The sequence below is a fragment of the Zalophus californianus genome, chromosome 5, assembly GCF_009762305.2.
Source record: "Zalophus californianus isolate mZalCal1 chromosome 5, mZalCal1.pri.v2, whole genome shotgun sequence".
Lineage (NCBI taxonomy): Eukaryota > Metazoa > Chordata > Mammalia > Carnivora > Otariidae > Zalophus > Zalophus californianus.
The window spans coordinates 91647823-91665584 of record NC_045599.1 but is presented as its reverse complement, the minus strand read 5'-3'; the positions used below and the strand labels follow the sequence as shown (position 1 = coordinate 91665584).

General features: G+C 39.9%; 1 protein-coding gene across 4 annotated transcripts in view; it reads left to right on the top strand.

Annotated features, from left to right (window-relative positions):
• The first annotated feature begins 3297 nt into the window (after positions 1-3297).
• CPEB4 (cytoplasmic polyadenylation element binding protein 4) overlaps positions 3298-17762 on the top strand; it is a 61133-nt gene continuing 46668 nt past the window's right edge. For 3 of the 4 annotated variants that reach the window (XM_027604983.2, XM_027604982.2, XM_027604980.2), the window contains exon 1: positions 3298-5805. In XM_027604983.2, coding sequence (XP_027460784.1) covers positions 4681-5805 — 1125 coding nt within the window. In that variant the 5' untranslated portion in view covers positions 3298-4680. The remainder of the gene's footprint in view (positions 5806-17762) is intronic. The other variant, XM_027604981.2, reaches the window with a different exon arrangement.

Genomic DNA, 17762 nt, shown 5'->3' with positions numbered 1-17762 from the left:
TGAAGCAGGGCTGCCACATTGTACAACTCCAGGGGGTGGCATTCACATAATAGTCTGTGGTGCCCTGTGAGTTGTATAGTGCACAAAATGAGCGGCCTTGAGTGGCAACCCTGGTTACTAAAGTCACCAGGCAGGCCTCTGGGGAATTGGATGTGTGCTGTTGGAAGAAGGCTAACAAATGCTTCAAGGGCAGTGGTGGAGGACATCAGAATTGGAATGGGGCAGAGTTCATTCTGTGTGATTACAAGGTGAGATTTATATCACCCGCCAAGTTTTAAAAGAGGCTGGTGAAAGAGATCTTAGGGCCATGCTTCATGGGAGGCTTGGGTTTGGGGTGTGGTGGACCTCAAACCCCAGAGGGGGCTGGGCCGTAGCCAACGGGGTACATGCATTCACTAGTCTACAGGTTCTCTGAAGGTGTGTCAATCCCTTGCTGGACAGGGAGGGAGGTTTTTTTTGTTTTGTTTTTTGTTGTTGTTTTTACCCGGTAGCACCTTAATGTTTGGACGGAGCTTGCTTTCTCTGCAAACTGAAAGGTTCCCAGTGAGCATGCTTCGTGGAGGGGCTTTCTTCTGCCAGCAGAGCATTCAAGCTAGCACTCATCTGCAACTGTAGATCCCTTTGGAGATCCTAAATGGAGCTGCTGAATAGTTGTCATGGTTACCTAGGCCAGTTTCTGAGGCCAGGATGTTTTTAAGGAGGGCAGCCCTGAGCTGGGTATCCTGGGTTTCTGAGCAGGCAACTGACCCAAGAGAACTGTTTCCCCCTTCCTTCTCCCATGCTCCTACTCCCTAACCAGGAGCCTGACGTCTATAGAGATCATCTTAGTTTCACTCCAGCCCAAACCTACTGCCCACATCTGATTTAGTCTTAAAAGATCAGGCTGACCTATTAGCATCCTGACTGTGGCTCGGGTGTGTCTCCTTCTCTACAAACCAACACAGGTTCCTGGATTCAGTCATACACACAGCTGCTCTAGGCAAAAGACACTTGTGAAATACAAGTTCTCTATGCTTCATATGTTAATAAGGAACTAATATTTTTTTAAAACCTCAGCCCAGCACTTCACATGTAGCTCATGTAATTTACCAACCTAGTGAGAGAGGAAATATCATTCATATTTTATCCATGAGGAACTAGGGGCTGGTAAAGGTAAAGCCCAGGGCAGTACAACTAGGAAGTAACAGAGGTAGGATTCAAATTACAATGTTGGGTTCCAAAGATAGTCCTTTTTCTTTCGAGTCATGGCTGCCATTTTAGCCACTGAGAACTGGTAGCTTCAAAAGACTCAATCATCTACCGGGTACTGACCATTCATTCATTCATTCACTCAGTCTGCTTTGTGCCAGACCCTATGCCAGCCACTAGGGAAACCAAGATAAGTCAGATAAAACCTCTGCCCTTAAGAAACTAACCCACTGACAACTAGCAGTAATTTAAAGAGAGGAATCTACAAGATTTTAGAGAGAGGGCAGTCAGGGAAACCATTCTGGAGGAAATGACACCTAACTGAATCAGCAAGTCTCAAGGTATGTCCAGTTGTGGGGAATAAACAGCAGGGTAAGACCCTATGCTTAAAGAACTCAGAGTAGAGTTGCAGAGGTAAGACTCAGGGTCATGATACAAGGAAAGAGAATAAAAATCACTTCTTAAGGCTCTGAACAGGTATTCTACATGGAAGTATTGGCAGACTGAGAAACTGAGGCAGCAGAAATCAGGGCCATTCAGGGAGGACTATAGAAATGAAATGGAAGCCACCTTTGTTCATAAGAGTCTTCTTAAAAGTCTTTGATCTCTCTTTGTTTTCCTGCTCTGGCTCTACCGTGATTTCTTCTCTTCATTTCTCATTTCCTTCTAAAGGAAAACACTTATCCAATGTCCTTAGAGCCTGTGCTGAGAGCAAGGCATTACCCTAAACCCTGATGATGGTCCTAAGCAGGAATGTACAAAGATGAACAAGACACACACTGGAGCAGCTACTGAAAACCTAAAGGATAAAAGTCTGAGAGATGTGAACTCCAAATCAAACAGCAGAAGTAATGAAATTATTCAGACTTGGAAAAGGGACTGTCATTCAAGGTAACTCCACCATAGTTGGTTTGTTGATTCATTTTTATCAGCATTCATTCGGCAATGCCTCCTATCCACAAGGTCCTCTCCTCAGCGAGCCAACGGTGGAGCCCAGGTCTGGCTGACCTAAGCCGCCATTGCAATCGTGTGATAAATGAGCATGAAAGACATACACGCATAGGACTTACGAGCCACGTATGCTCGTAAGAGAATTCAGAAGAAAGAGCCGGTGGTAGCTTTTGAACGGATTCCTACAATAAAACAGGAGTCTACCAAGTGGAGAAGAAAGGAAAGGGCATGTTAAAAGGCACTGAGAGTATCTTTGGAGCAGCTTGGTGTGGGGCATTTGTTCGGAGATGAGGTGTTAAAACGCACTGCCCACAGAGCGGAAAGGCCTTGAATACCAGACCAAGGAGTTTGGCCTTTTTCATAGAAAGAGATCTGAACAGGTGAGGAACACAGTAAGATTTTTGTGTTGGAAATGTCCCTCTGGTATAGCCTGTACGGTGGACTAGAATAGGATGAAGAAGAGGGCTCAACTACCTACGCTTACAGCAGCTGTTATCTTTGTGCCTGACAGACCGTACCAGACGGGTTAACTAAGCCAAGCTGGGGAGTGGGGGTGGGGGAATGGAAGGTGAAGGGAGAGTCCCGCGTGAGGGCTACAGGCAGGACAAGGACGTACGCAGTTCTAGGCACCGCACAGCTGCTGGGGAGACCCGCCTCCCCTTCCAGATCCCTCTGGGGCGGAGCTCGAGCCAAAGCACGTGATGCCTGGGGACCCACCTTTACTGTGGGCAGGCCTCCCGTTCATCCGCGGCTTCACCGGTAGCCCCTTGGATCCCCAAGACTCGGACTCTTTTTCTTAGTGCTCGAGGGATCTGTTCTCTTCCGTGCATCCCTATATGCAACTCCTGCAAAGCGTGGTGAGGGAAGAGAAACAGCGAAGGAGTCCTTTGCCCATACTAAAGATGGCAACCTGCTGCGCTCACTCTGGGTGGGGGTTCCAGGCGCCCTGCCTCACTGGGCGAGGTCCAGACGGAAGAGGCGTCCCTCGAGGTAAGTTTTCGACCTTCCTAGGAGGGGACCTGAGCCGGGGGCGTGGCCTCGTCTAAATTCTAACAGCTGATTGGTATTTCGAGAGGTGGGCGGAGTGCCCTCGGTACCCCACCCCTCCCTCTTCGAACCGGAAGTGTCTCTCGGTCTTTCCAGCTGGTTGTCATTTCACTCGGCTCGGTCCTGAGGAGAAGGACTCAGCCGCGGCTGCGGGACCCGGGCACCGGGAGGCGGTGGCGGCGGCGGCGGCATCGGCGACAGCAGAGGAGGAAGAGGAGGAAGAAGGAGAGAAAAAGAAGAGCCAGGTGGAGTCCGCAACAACGACAGCGGGGACTGCGGGACCGGGGTGAAGCTACGGCGGCGGCGGAGGGGACGACGACGGCCCAGCAACCGTGAGGGGAAACAAAAGCCTTCTAAATTATAGATTTTTCTAAAATCTGGGGGAAAAAAGAGAGAGAGCACAAAGGGGGGAGGCCCTTCTCTTTTAGAATAACTACACTAGTGGGTTTTCCCTTTTTTTCCTCTTTTTTTCCCCCTGCGGAGAATCGAACTGAGAGAACTGAACAAACCGCCCCTGGGTCCCATGAGGGAAAAAAACCCCGGAGCCGCAGAGAGGGGAAGAGGCCGAAACCGCAGGACCTTCCAGGTCGCCCCGTTGGTCCCCGCACCCCCGGGCCGCCCGCTCGCTCTCGTCGAGTCTCGCTAGATCCTTCCTGATCGCGATCCCCCCAAGAGGGAGAAACGGGTGTTTTCAGCCCATTTCATGGGGGAGAGGAGGCCGGGGGGAGCCCAGGAACAGCGACCGCAGCAAGATCTGCACCCAGAGCCTCAGGAACAGCCCCAGAGGCCAAAACTGCACCCCGTGAAAGAGCAGAAACAGGACCAGGAACAGCAGAAACCTCCCTGCAATCATCTTTCCATTAGTCAATGCTGATTTCCTCTCCCGCAACCAGGAATTCACCTCCCACCCTAGATAACCTAATATAATCTATATATATAAATATATAATATATAATGTTCTTAAATTATTCCTGATTTTTTTTAACCAAGCTGCCAAGAAAAGAACGTATTCTCCTCTTAGCCCTATTCTAATTTTTATGTGAGTGAATCTAAACTGCTGAGGAAGACCATATGTGATTGTTAAATTATATATATATATATTTTTACTCCGCGCAATGCTTATTCTTCTACATCCATAGATGCTTGAGAAGCTGTGTTTTTGTCATTCATGTACATTTTCCTTTGGAAAAAGAAAGCGCCTATTTTACTAACCAAAGACTTGATTTTTACCCTCTTCGTTTTTATTCCCTCCTAGAAATAAGCCCAGTTGGATTCATGTCAGTGTTTTAAGAGATTTTTGTTTTTAGTTTTTTTTTTCCTTTCAGAGGCCAGAATTCCAAATCAGAACTATTTCAAGTGATAAGCTGCGATCTTTGAGCTAGCTATAAATAAGACATTTCAAACAAACAACTGAAATTTTGGGTAGAGGATACAAAGACGTGAGACATCAGGTTGTCATTTTTTATTGTAAGAATCTGATCCTAAAAATAATAAATGGGGGATTACGGGTTTGGAGTGCTAGTGCAAAGCAATACTGGGAATAAATCTGCTTTTCCAGTCAGATTCCATCCACATCTGCAGCCTCCACACCATCACCAAAATGCCACCCCCAGCCCTGCTGCTTTTATAAATAATAACACAGCTGCCAATGGCAGCAGTGCCGGGTCAGCTTGGCTCTTTCCTGCTCCAGCTACCCATAACATTCAGGATGAGATCTTGGGGTCAGAAAAAGCAAAAAGTCAGCAACAGGAACAGCAAGACCCTTTAGAAAAGCAGCCGCTCTCCCCCGGTCCAGGTCAGGAAGCTGGAATACTGCCTGAACCCGAGAAGGCAAAATCAGAAGAAAATCAAGGGGACAGTTCTTCAGAAAATGGCAATGGGAAGGAGAAAATAAGAATCGAGTCACCAGTGTTGACAGGGTTTGATTATCAAGAAGCCGCGGGGCTGGGTACTTCGACCCAACCCTTGACGTCTAGTGCATCGTCTCTTACTGGTTTCAGTAACTGGTCAGCAGCGATAGCACCTTCTTCTTCTACAATCATCAATGAAGATGCAAGTTTCTTTCACCAGGGAGGGGTCCCGGCTGCTTCGGCTAATAACGGTGCTCTGTTGTTTCAAAATTTTCCCCATCATGTCAGCCCTGGCTTTGGAGGCAGCTTCTCCCCTCAGATTGGGCCCCTCTCACAGCACCACCCTCATCATCCTCATTTCCAGCATCATCACAACCAGCCTCAGCAGCAGAGGAGGTCTCCTGCCAGTCCCCATCCCCCACCTTTCACACACAGAAATGCTGCTTTTAACCAGCTGCCTCATTTGGCGAATAATCTTAACAAACCCCCTTCTCCATGGAGCAGCTACCAGAGTCCCTCTCCTACACCATCTTCTTCCTGGAGCCCGGGAGGTGGTGGATATGGGGGCTGGGGAGGTTCCCAGGGCCGAGATCACCGCAGAGGGCTGAATGGAGGAATAACGCCCCTGAATTCCATCTCGCCTTTGAAGAAAAATTTTGCAAGCAATCATATTCAGCTGCAGAAGTACGCTCGCCCCAGCTCTGCATTTGCTCCTAAATCCTGGATGGAAGATAGCTTGAACAGGGCTGACAACATTTTTCCTTTTCCGGTAAGATTCTGTTCCATTAATAGATTAAGATGAATAAGGAAATTGTATGGTGTAATATCTATTTAACTAAGAGGTTTGAATGGTCCATGTACATATCAGAACTCTTCTTGGAAAATGAGTTGATTGCTAGACATTATTTTGGCAGGACAGGGGTATAATTGGGAACAAAATATTCAGCTGTTTCTTTGATAAATTTCTAATTGTAATCTTCCCCATAGATAATAGTATGAATTGGTATAATTATGACTACCAGGTAGCTAGTGATGTTGGAATTATTAACTATAATATGTTTCTAGCCTGACAGGATCATCAGGGTTGGTTTTTCCTACTTTTTTAGGTGAGAATAAATAATATATAGATATACGTATACTTCATTGTGCAAACCGATGATAATTTTCTGCCCAGATGAAGTAACTGTATAACAAAAAAATTCATTTTTTCCTCCATGTAGGATAGTGATTTACTGAAAACCAACTATTGAATTATAGTTTTCTCACTGGTTACACTTTAAACCTGGAACCTCTCTGAACCTTGCAGTCTGAACAGCCTGAATTCATCAATTCAGCAATTCCTCTTAAACCTCTTTGCAAATTTTGGCCTGCCCCGTGTCAGTAAGGACTGGTACAGAAATGATTTAAATGTTTTCTTCATCCCCATTTATTTTCAAATACCATGAAACTGTTGATCTCAGAGTGACTCTTTTATGATGCCTTTCATCCATTTGTTTATTTTCCAGTGTTAACACTAGGGGTGTAGATAAACCATTCCTAAAAATAGATCCAGGCAAAGATCACTTGTCTTTCTTGCCACCAGTGTATCCTTACTCTGCAAGAGTCACATGGTTTGATGTTTTTGAATTAATGAGCAGCCAGTCTAGTTGATAAATATGAGATAAAGGGAATTTCATAGTTAATTGAACATCAGATGCCCCACTGCGTTTGCATATTTGAAGGTATGATTGTTTATATGTGTTTAGGAAATTTATATGGGCTAATAAGCTAACATTGAATCAGTCCTCACAGTGACCCCACAAGGTAAGTTCTGTTATTATCCCCATTTTGCAGATGAGAAAATTGAGTATCAGAAAGATATAACTTGCCCAAAAGCACACTGCTGATAAGAGTACAAAGTCTAGGTTAAAAAACAAGAATTAAAATATATATCTGTATACATGTGTACACAAATGTGTATGTATATAAACATGCGCCACAAAGGGTTATTTTAGAGATCTTTCTGCAAGGGCTAACACAGATTACAAGACAGTTGCAATGTCCCCAAGTATGATGTCAGCACAAGCAGAACTATCTGTTTGATTAATAATTTGCTTAGTGGGAGGGCAAGTTTGCTAAGAGAATCCTGTGTCATTCCAAGGAATTAAATGTCCCTTCCCTGAAGGATTCAGGTGGAATAGTTAGGATGTATCTTACAATATTTGATTAAGTTTTGTTTTAGATTTTTAAAAATAATTTTTTTCCCTATGTATCAAAAAGCTGTTGGCTTTTGCTTTTAAAAAGGGTTTTTACTCAAACTGAATTATCTTGCATTAGTAGCTAGGTAAAAGGCTATTAGACATTGGTAATTTCATGAAGTCCATTTTTAAAAAGTTGCTTTTAATATTCTTTTGAACGTAAATTTAAAGAAAATTTAGTGCAAAGGTGACTTTTTTGAATTATTCATTTCTTGCTAATTTTTAAATCTAAGTTGGCATTCTGTACATTTTAACTGGATTAAGATCGGCTCAGAATTGAATACACTTTTTTCATTTTGCTACAGTACACTGACAGAACAAACTTATGTGACTGAACTTAGATGACCTCAGGGTTTATTTTCCGTTCTCAGTTTACTGACTTTTGATGAAGGTTTGCTTTGGGAAAAACAAAAATTTCAGAAAATGAATGAACTGTATGCATGCATATTCTCAATATTTTGGGGGGCTAATGGAATGTGTTTACATGTGAAATCTTTTGGATCAGTTGGAGATTAAGCTGGTTTATGAAATAATAATAAAATTAACTAAGGTTGATACTAAAAAAGTGTTAGAAACTAACTCTTCCCTTAGAATTGTCTTATTATGCTGAGGATGGAAAAAGGATGAGTCAATAGACCTGGCGCAAATATGGTAGGATTAGAAAGTAAATTGTTGATTTCTGCTCATCATCCCCCACCACTTTTAGGAATAGGAGGGAGGGTTCAGGGAGCCAGGAGCAAGTGTGGGGGTGATTTGAAAGTCACACTGGGGTTTTTGGGTTTTGAAAAAAACACAAGAAGTTAGTAAACTGAGTACTGTATGCTTACTTAATGTATGTAGTTCTGTGTGTGTGCATGTGTGTGTGTTTTAACAGTTACCCTTTTGAATTGGTTTTGGCAAAAAAGAAAAAATAACAGTTTTGGGTTGGTATGAATTACTTGGTTAAATTTGATATGAAAAACGTGAAGGAACATTTATTTGACTGGGAGCCTGGAAACTAGGTGTGCTCTTTGCCCTATCAGTATAACATTTGGGGGCCTCAGTTTCTCCATAAAATGCGGGGGGTGACGGAGGTGATGTCTAAGTTCCTTATGGTCCTGAGGTGAGCTCCTGTGAAACTGGAATTGCTGCAACCACAACCACACTTTCTGAACTGCTTCCATCTTATTTAAATCTATTACCCTAAACACTATTAATTTTAGGAAAGAAATTTTACAGATATTAGTAGTTCAGTTTTAATGGCTATTGTCAAGAATTCCTTAGGTGTTATAGAGAGATCTGGAAATATACCACAGAAATGACAGGATCCAGCAGTATACATGGCTACATTATAATATTAGTATTATTGAAAGGAAAGAATTTACCTGGTACGTAACTAATACTGGGCAAGGTTTGTTTTGACCCTTACATTAAGAAGAAAAAAATCCTCCGTGTCCTGCCAAACACATCCTGGAATTCCAGTGTCCAAACCAAATAATATATTGGGGCACTTGCCAATAATTTTATTTGAATACAGCACTTCTTTGGAGGGGTGCCTAGATCTTCTGTCCTTACAGGAAAGTAAAGGAGAATTGTGTAGAGTATATTCTGATAGTCTCTTATCTTCAGCTCAGTTATGCTCACACCTCCATTAGCTAAAAACCAGGAAGTAGGCAAAAAAATAGAAAATGAAAAAATAAAGAGGAGGGTAGACAAAATCTTTCACAAAGACCATCTCTAAAACTTGGTAGGGAGACATTTTAGGATTTAGAACCCATTTGCTCTTACTTCAGACACAGTCGTCATGGATTTGTTAAGTTGTCTTAACCAGGCAAATAATTCATGTCACTTTCATAACTCTGCTTGTGTTGTCAGTTTATTGATCCTTAAAATTATATATGGCATCTTATATTTGAAAATAGAAAGTTACTGCATTGCTTCAGTTCTGAAAATCATGGTGAATTATTTCAATTGTCTAAGTATAACCTCATTACACTTTTTGTTTTTTAATATAGTCCCAGGAGGGATCTTTGTATGGGAAACATTTTCTTTGACTTTGTATTTATTTCTATTAGAGGAAGGGAAATTAATTTCATTATAAAGTATGGGTTAGATGGTTTTGGCTCCAGCAGAATTGAGATACTGAAAAAACTTTGGGAAAGCATACCAGGTATAATTTTACACCTTTTGTAGAAAGCCTTTGAACTAGGTTTAATTGCTTTTCTGATGGAATCAAAACTTGGGCGGGGTAGAGTTTTTTGATTATTTTTTGTTGTCTTCACAGAAGCCATGGAATATGATCAACACATTGTTCCACACCTTTCAGGAAAAACCTATTTATAGCAAGCTTAGTGAACGTTGCAACTAGAAAGATGCTCTTAGTTCATGGGTTTATGCTTTTAAGAATAATCCTTGTTGGTGTTCATGAGAAAGAAATGGAAAACTAATCTTAAAGTTAACATATGCCTAGTTTAAATTTTATAGCCTATATTTATTTTTTTATGACTTTATCTTGCTATAAGGAAAATTAGCTTGAAGATCCATTATCCCATTTTTTTCAGCACTACATTGTACCTCAGGTTTTGGTCCCATCACAGATAAGATAATGTGTATAATGCATTTCTCTTTAAGGCAGGGAGCTCATAACGTGAGCATTTGTTTTAATATTTCCTGACAAACTCATTTTATATTTAATTGTTCAAAGAAAATTACTCTTGCAGAAATTAAGGTATATTTTTACCATGATAAATTTATAGCAATCTGTAATTTTTTTTACTTCAAATTTAGTATAGATTCTCATCACATTTTATATTATTGAAACAAAGAGTTCCACTTTCAGGTTTTCAGAAAATTCTTAGTAGATGGAATAATAAAGGTATAGTCCTATTTTTAATCAGTTTCCGAAGGTGAAACTTGAATAATTACTGAGATAGGTTATTGTATGAGGCCAAACGTAGTAGAGTGAAGCATAAGCTCTGGATCCAAGCACACTTGAATTTGACTGTGCACTGTAATTAGCTGTGTGACCTTGAGCAAATCGCTTAAATTCAGGAAGAAAACCTCATCAAGGTAATAATAATAAAACCTCATCAAGGTTTTTGTGAGGCACCTTAAGTATGTGGCCATAGTAGGTGGCTTAAATTTTTTTTTTTAATTTAAAGTATGCCTCTCTAAAATTTGTAAAATAATGAGATTAATTACAAATATAGTATCTATGAAAGATTTTGAACAGTCCTTTGTATTGCTTATCTTATTATATGTACTTTACTTCTTAGAGTACTCCTTTTGAATAAGTTAGATGTAACCTAGGACAGATAAAACATTTAGCAGAATTAGTCAGTTTTCTTGAGAAGTTTTATAATTGTATATATCTAAACTTTCATTAGTATTGGTAGACTACATCTTTCAGTATTTTGAAAGATTCGGCTATGGTTATTTTAAGAAATTTAGAACATTTGATTGCTTTTGTATACATTAAAAGAGACTATTTCAAAGGAGAATTTGTGATTTTTTTGGATAAGAGATAGGAAGAGTTACCATAGATTTGAATTGGGTCTATTTTAGCTTTTATCCTGGAATTCAGTATTGTTTTTTATATTTTAATTAACTTATTTAGTACATATTTATTGAGTACCTCCAATGTTATGGACTAGGGACAAGCCTAGATAGCTCATAAAAGTTGTTTTGGTTTGATTTATAATGTGTTTTTGATCTGTGCTAATCCCTGAATGATGCTAAACATGCTTTTTGTCCTCATTATAAACATATTAGCACCTGATAATTTCCTGTCATTTTAATCTATGAGCTGTTTTAAACTTTAAGGCAAATTAACAGATCCAACTTTAGGTATAAAAAACAGTGTGGTATTTTCAAACATTTTATTAATGGTCACATTTATAAATGTCTTACTTGTATGCAGCATGTGCTTATTTAAGTCTTGTGGCAAAATGGTACCACAAAAGGCAAACTTTCACCTATGGGTAGTAGAGTTCAGGTCTCATTACATGTCAAGGAAGAGACTCCATCAGCCACTTACAGGTCCTCTCTCATGTTTGCAGACTGAATTATTAAAGTTCAAAGTCTTAAGATGTACAAGTACTTTTCATATTGTATTTAGATTGGGCAATTTTTGTTTGCTGAATAATTATCAGAAATATCCCAATCATTATTTTTTTATATATCTAAACTATGTTATAGCTAATCCCTCACTATTATACATTCTAAAGCCATGTTTATATTTAAATATTATGTAACATACTTTTAATAGTAGTCCTTCCAGATGTTTTTGAGGAATGCATCTAGTGCTAGTCAGTAAAATAGCTGTTGTCATCTTACATCTGTCAGAACCTTAAAAAAAAAAGTGAGCATAAGAATGTTGCTATTCAGAAAAATCTCCTAATTATAGTATGGAAGTCAGATCTGGGTTCCAGATATGGGTCTGCCACTTACTTACTGTATGACCTAGGGCAAGCTACTTAACCTTCCTGATCCTTCATTTTCTCGTTTGTTTTGACTGGTTATCAGATAGAAATATTAATTCAAAATCTTGAAAATAGCACATATTCTTAAAATATGAAATATGGTATAACTTGTATATGGTAATTTGAGCATAATTTTAAAGAAGAATTTCATGAACCAAATATAATTTTTTAAAATAAAGTGACTGTACTTAAATAATAGTGGGAATCAGGCTAGATGATGTCCTCATTTTCTTGAACACTGCTAAAAAATTTAGTGACCAACTGTTTTTCTTTTTTTCCCTGTCTCTATTTTGGTAAAGTGTTTTCCTTCATGTCTTATTAAATTTTTTATTAGGGAAAAATTTAAGCATATTCAATAATAGACAAAATAAGTATAACAAACCCCCATGTGCATGTTATCTGGCTTCAACAATGATCGACTCCTGGACAAACTCCTCTGTCTTCTTCCTAACCTTCTCCCCTTTCATGTTATTTTAAAGCAGTTCCCAGAGATTGTATCATTCCAATTGTAAGTGCTGGAGTCTTTTTTTCTCCCCATAAAAACAACAACAAAGAAATTTCCTAGTGGTTTTTAAGAAAAGATAGAAACCTAAGCAAGGCCCACATTTCTGTTGCACCTGCTCAGCTTGTTTCACCACTCAAGCTGGTACTAATCTCTAAGGAAATCACTATTGGCCTCATCTCCTCCCTTCTGGACAGAGAAGTTGTTGGTGGTCACATGGCCATAAAAAAAATAAGGGAGGGGTGAGAGGTCCAACAAAAGCACCAAAACATCAGTTGGTGACTGAAAATTTGGGAGGAGATTCTCTAGTTTTCCTTTCTCCAGCTTATTCTTACCTTCTTAGCCCAGGTTTGGGCTTCCATGGACTTGTGGGAAGGATCTCTGAAAGGATAAGACTGAGAGCTCTTTGGTTGTATTTTTGTTTGTCTGTTTTTGTTTTTAAAGAAGAATTTAGAGGTTTGGGGCCTTTTGCTGGCCTTTGGACTACATCAAACTTTTTCACCTCTTGCTCTCTTTCAACCTATAAATGTTCGATACTTTCATTGGCCCATATGCTGGGAATACATGACCAAGGCAAGCATGCTCCTTCTCCTCGTGACGTGTACAGTCTGGTGACCTCTTTGTACCTGGATGTTTAGAAGTGCCTTCTGCTCAGGAAACTCTGGAGAGCTAAGGATGGGGGGTGGTGGGAACTATGAGGGCCCAGAAAGGCTGACACTGGGCATAGGCTGCTTTTTGACATTGCTCTCAAGGCTCACAAGAGAGATTTCATGGGTTATAGAACACAAGCAAACCTCAGTTTAGGAATAAAGATTGTGCATTTGGGTGACCATTTTCTTTGCTGACTTTGGACCCTGATCAGGCCCAGCAGACGTAGAACAGAGGAAGGGCCAGAAGGGTCTAAATGACTTCATTCCTTAGGGTTGAGTTTTAGTAGTATTTACCTGTTTTCCTGAAATGAGTGACTTCTTGCCCTGAGTAGCTTATTATGTAGGAGGAATATTTTTTTCTATTTCATTTTCCTATGAAAATGGGCTACAGGAAATAGCACAGAATAGCGGAATTATTCAGATATAACAATATCTAATTTAACATGTTAATTTCAGGCTCTTTTGCTGTTTCACCAGAGAGAGAAGTTGGCAGAGGGAATGTTTATTGAATGGATCTACTAACTGCTGCACCTTTTGTGCAATCTGTCAGATACCTTATCTCATTTCTCCTCACCAGTTTTATAAGGGAGGGGTATCATCCTCATTTTGCTGATGAAACCAAGGTTCAGAGATTCTGTGATGTCAAGATCACTTGTCTAATAAGTGGTAATTTAAACTCAGTTGTTGGAATAGAATAGTTTTTTGTTGTTTGTTTTTTTCTAGAGAGAGAGCATGAGAGTCCATGTTGTGGGGGAAAGAGGGAGAGAATCTTAAGGAGGCTCCACACCTAGTGGGGAGCCTGACGTGCGGCTTGATCTCACAATCCTGAGATCATAACCTGAGCTGATATCAAAAGTCGGATGCTTAACTAACTGAGCCACCCAGGTGTCCCTTGGAATAGAGTAGATTTTAATTATTTCTCTCTGCCAGGCAAGGTGAGAATGCACACATAGTCAAGAGAAGAAAGGGTCTGTTGATCCAGGAACGGACTTAAGCAAGTCTGGAATGGCAGTTTGTTTTTTTAAATTCAATTAAGTGGTGACAAGAAATGTTTACGATTTTAAGGATTTCTAATGCTCAAAATGAGTATGGTTTATTTAATGAAGGTGGAATTAAAGTTTTCTTTTTTTTTTTAAAGATTTATTTATTTTGAGAGAGTGAGAATGAGAGAGAGAGAGAGAGCACATGAGAGGAGGGAGGGTTAGAGGGAGAAGCCAGCTCCTCGCTGAGCAGGGAGCCCAATGCGGGACTCGATCCCGGGACTCCAGGATCATGACCTGAGCCGAAGGCAGTCGCCCAACCGACTGAGCCACCCAGGCGCCCGTAAAGAAAGTTTTCTCAAAGGCTTTCTGAAGAGATCTGATTCATCAGTTCATGTGGGAACAAATGGACCTGTTGCTCCAATCGGGGTAATACACCAAAGACATTCATTTATTTATAGTTTTTTATAGGGAGCATTTGGTAGCCTATGGTCTATAAGATTCTGCCTTCATTATTAAGCCGTCATGATGAGAAAGTACTGACTAAGAGGGAACATGTTTAGAAATACAAGATGCTACTGAATGTGGTTTCTTCTACTTTAGATAATTACCTCTTTGACTTTAACCTCTGACCCTCGTTCTCAACATTCAGGCCCTCTATATAGTGAAGGATGTCATACCTGCCAGGTGTTTGTTTATAAATTGAAATTTCAAGGTCATGATGAGGCTTATTTAAATGAACCACTTTTCTGAGCTTCTGCTCTGAAGTCAGACTCCTCCACTTACTGTATGACTTTGAGAGCAATTAGTTAACTTCTTACAGCATTATTTGCCTAAAATGGGGATGATACTTGTATACACTTTACGTGATGGTTATGAGGAACAAATGTATGTAAATCATACATAATTCACATAAGATGCACAACACTGAACCAGGAGGGACATGTTAGCCACTTTAATAATGGTGGCGGTGATGATGGACTACAGTGTGCTACACATATTCTACAGTCTGTGGCTATGGAGAGGTGAGTGGTACTCACAGTCCACTGGGGGGATAGCTGTAAGGGAACTTGTCAACATCATATGGAATGGCATCATGCTAGGGGGATGGGGAAAAAGGGACTTGTGCCTACACAGGGATGTGAGGATCATCTGGAAGTGGAATCTTGAAAGTTGACTATGTAGTCGATTTTTGATGCCTGTGGGCTTAAATACTTAATCCAAGAAGAACATTTACATTTTGGCAAATCTCAGATTAAAACTCCTGTAGTACCTTTGATTAATTATGGGCTCACTGGCATTTCAAACTTCCTATTTATTTTGGCAGCTGACATACTGGCATATACTTTCAAACCAAAATATTTTCTTTTCCCTTCTTCACTAGGGAAAGTTTAAGCCAGAAAGAGAAACCTCATCAGCTGATACAGATGCATAGCTGTCTGGGAAGTGACGATCACAGTAATGTCTGTCTTTATAGGGAGAGTGTCAGTTAAGGGAGTAGCTGACTTTTGGCTTTGGTTCTTAATGATGTGTTATATTCAATTAAGTACTTTGTGTGTTTTAGACCCCGTCTAGTAATGGGAAAACATACTAACTCAAATATAAAAAGACAAGACCAATAATAGAGTGGTCATGGTGGTTGATTTGTTGAAATTGAACTTGACTGTAATCTTTTTCCAAGTTAGGCATCTCAGAGCTTGGAGAGGGCTTCGTTTTAGGTTCTGAGAGCAAGGGCTGCCTCTTCATGTGGAAACCTTAAAATGGTTGATGTAGCATATTTAAGCCGAACTGTATCATGGCCAGTCAGCTACAAATCACAATGCCACCTACCTAAGGAAATTAACCTGTTGAATGTAATTGCTTAACTCAGTGCTTCTCAAAGTGTGGTCCCTGGCATCACTTAGAAACTTGTCAGAAATGTGAATTCTTGGACCCTACCCAGAGCTACTGAATGAGACACTTTATGGGTAATCTATGATTTGACAAGACCTCCAGATGGTTCTGATATGCTCTCAAGTATGAGAAACACTGGCTTAGAGTATCCATTTGGATTTAAAAAAAAAAAAAAAAGCCACGAATGATGATTTTGGTTTGTGATATAATTGCAGTGTAGTTATTCTTCCTGTTGGTAATAGACCAACAGGTTCACATGTTTCTTTTGGCTACTTCTGGAATGTTAGGAAAAGTCATGTTATCAGTTATTTGCTGATGTAAGTCTTCCTATTTTGCCATGGCAGTCAGGATTACTGGTGTAAATTAAAAGGATGGGTTCTGATTTTTGAAATACTAATTTGTTTTATCAGAAAATTATTTTTTTTACCAACTTTGATTTTCATATTGACTTGTATGAGGTCTAAGTATGGTAATCAAGTTTGCTTTGCTGAGCCTTGAAGATAATTGGTGCTCTTCTATTTTCATTCATGATTATTAAGCTCACATGTTGTAGAGTCAGAAGGCCTCGGTTCAAATTCTGGCCCTCCACTTACTTTGCATTGATAGAGTTATTTAATCACTCTCAACCTCCGTTTCTTCATCTGTGAAATGGGATACCTAATTGTGTAGGATTTTTTACACATGTAAAGCATTAGAGCTTGATAAGCATTAGCTGCTGCTATTATCATTATTACTACTGTTACTACCACTTACACTTCTGCGGTTGGCAGTAGATGACCTAGAGAGGCATTTGTGGAAGCTTTCTAGTTTGTGCACCACATCTATTTGTCACCTCAGTAGGAAGAAGGAATTATCTTATCGGGCTTCTTACCTTTTTAGTACCTCTGATATCATTCCTATATTTTTCTTATATATACATTTTGTTCTTTTTTTGATTTATGGAGAAATATTTGAGTGCCTACTGTTTGTTGGGCACTTGCCAGCGTGTTCCTGCTCCCAGGACCTTTATAGCAGAGTATCTCATTCATTCAAATGTATGTCTTAGAGTGGTCCTTTGACTGCCATGACCATTACCTTACCCAAGGAATTATTGCCTGCTTTGGAGGGAGACTTAGGCTTGAATCCCAACTAAGCTGCTGATCTCTGCAGAAACCTGTCTGTGCAGTAATTATGGAATTTTCCTTGGTCTTAGTTTTAATCATTAAAACAGGAATAATGCCATCTAACTTATAATTATGAGGTATTAATTAAGACAGTATTAATAAAGTACCTAAAATAAAGTCAGGTACTTAGTAGATGCTCAGTAAAAGGTAGTTCTGTTTTTCTACCTTTTCTCCCTTTAGGCTGCCGAGAGAAACTGGTGATGGTGGCTTGAAGCAAATTTGGTTGCTGGTGTTTTTTTGTTTCATGATAGATTCTTTGCTCTATTATCTGAAATCAGGACATCCCACTTTGACCAATTGTTTTAAGTAAATTTTTTTTATTTAAAAAGCTTGTTATTTTGCATTATGTATAGCATAAGAAGATGCAGTGACTGTCCTAAGACGCTAAGGGTTCATTTTCTTATTAACCTGCGATTGGCCCTCATCTTCTTGTGGGCACAAAGTGATGAGTTTTTATTAATCATTCTCCTTTACGCTTTGCTTCCTGCCATACTCACCACTATAATTTAAATTAAATCTTGGGAGAGCACAAGCTAAGGATGTCAGAAAGCTAGAATACAAATATATTTCGGAGTTAGGAAAAGGACATTAGAGATCTAATCAAACTCTTTCCTTCTTCAGATAAGCAAAGGTCTAGAAGACGAAAGGGCCCAAGCTCACCTGACACACCAGTGGTGGAGTTGGGGCTTCCTAGTGTCTAATGCTCATTCTTCTCATTTATGCTGATGTTCATATTTTGGTTATCAGCTCACATTCAATCAAGAAGAGTTGTCACTTAGCAAGGTTTCTATCTTATAGGTTGTTTACTTTCTGGGAAGATAGATAAGTGATTATGATATTT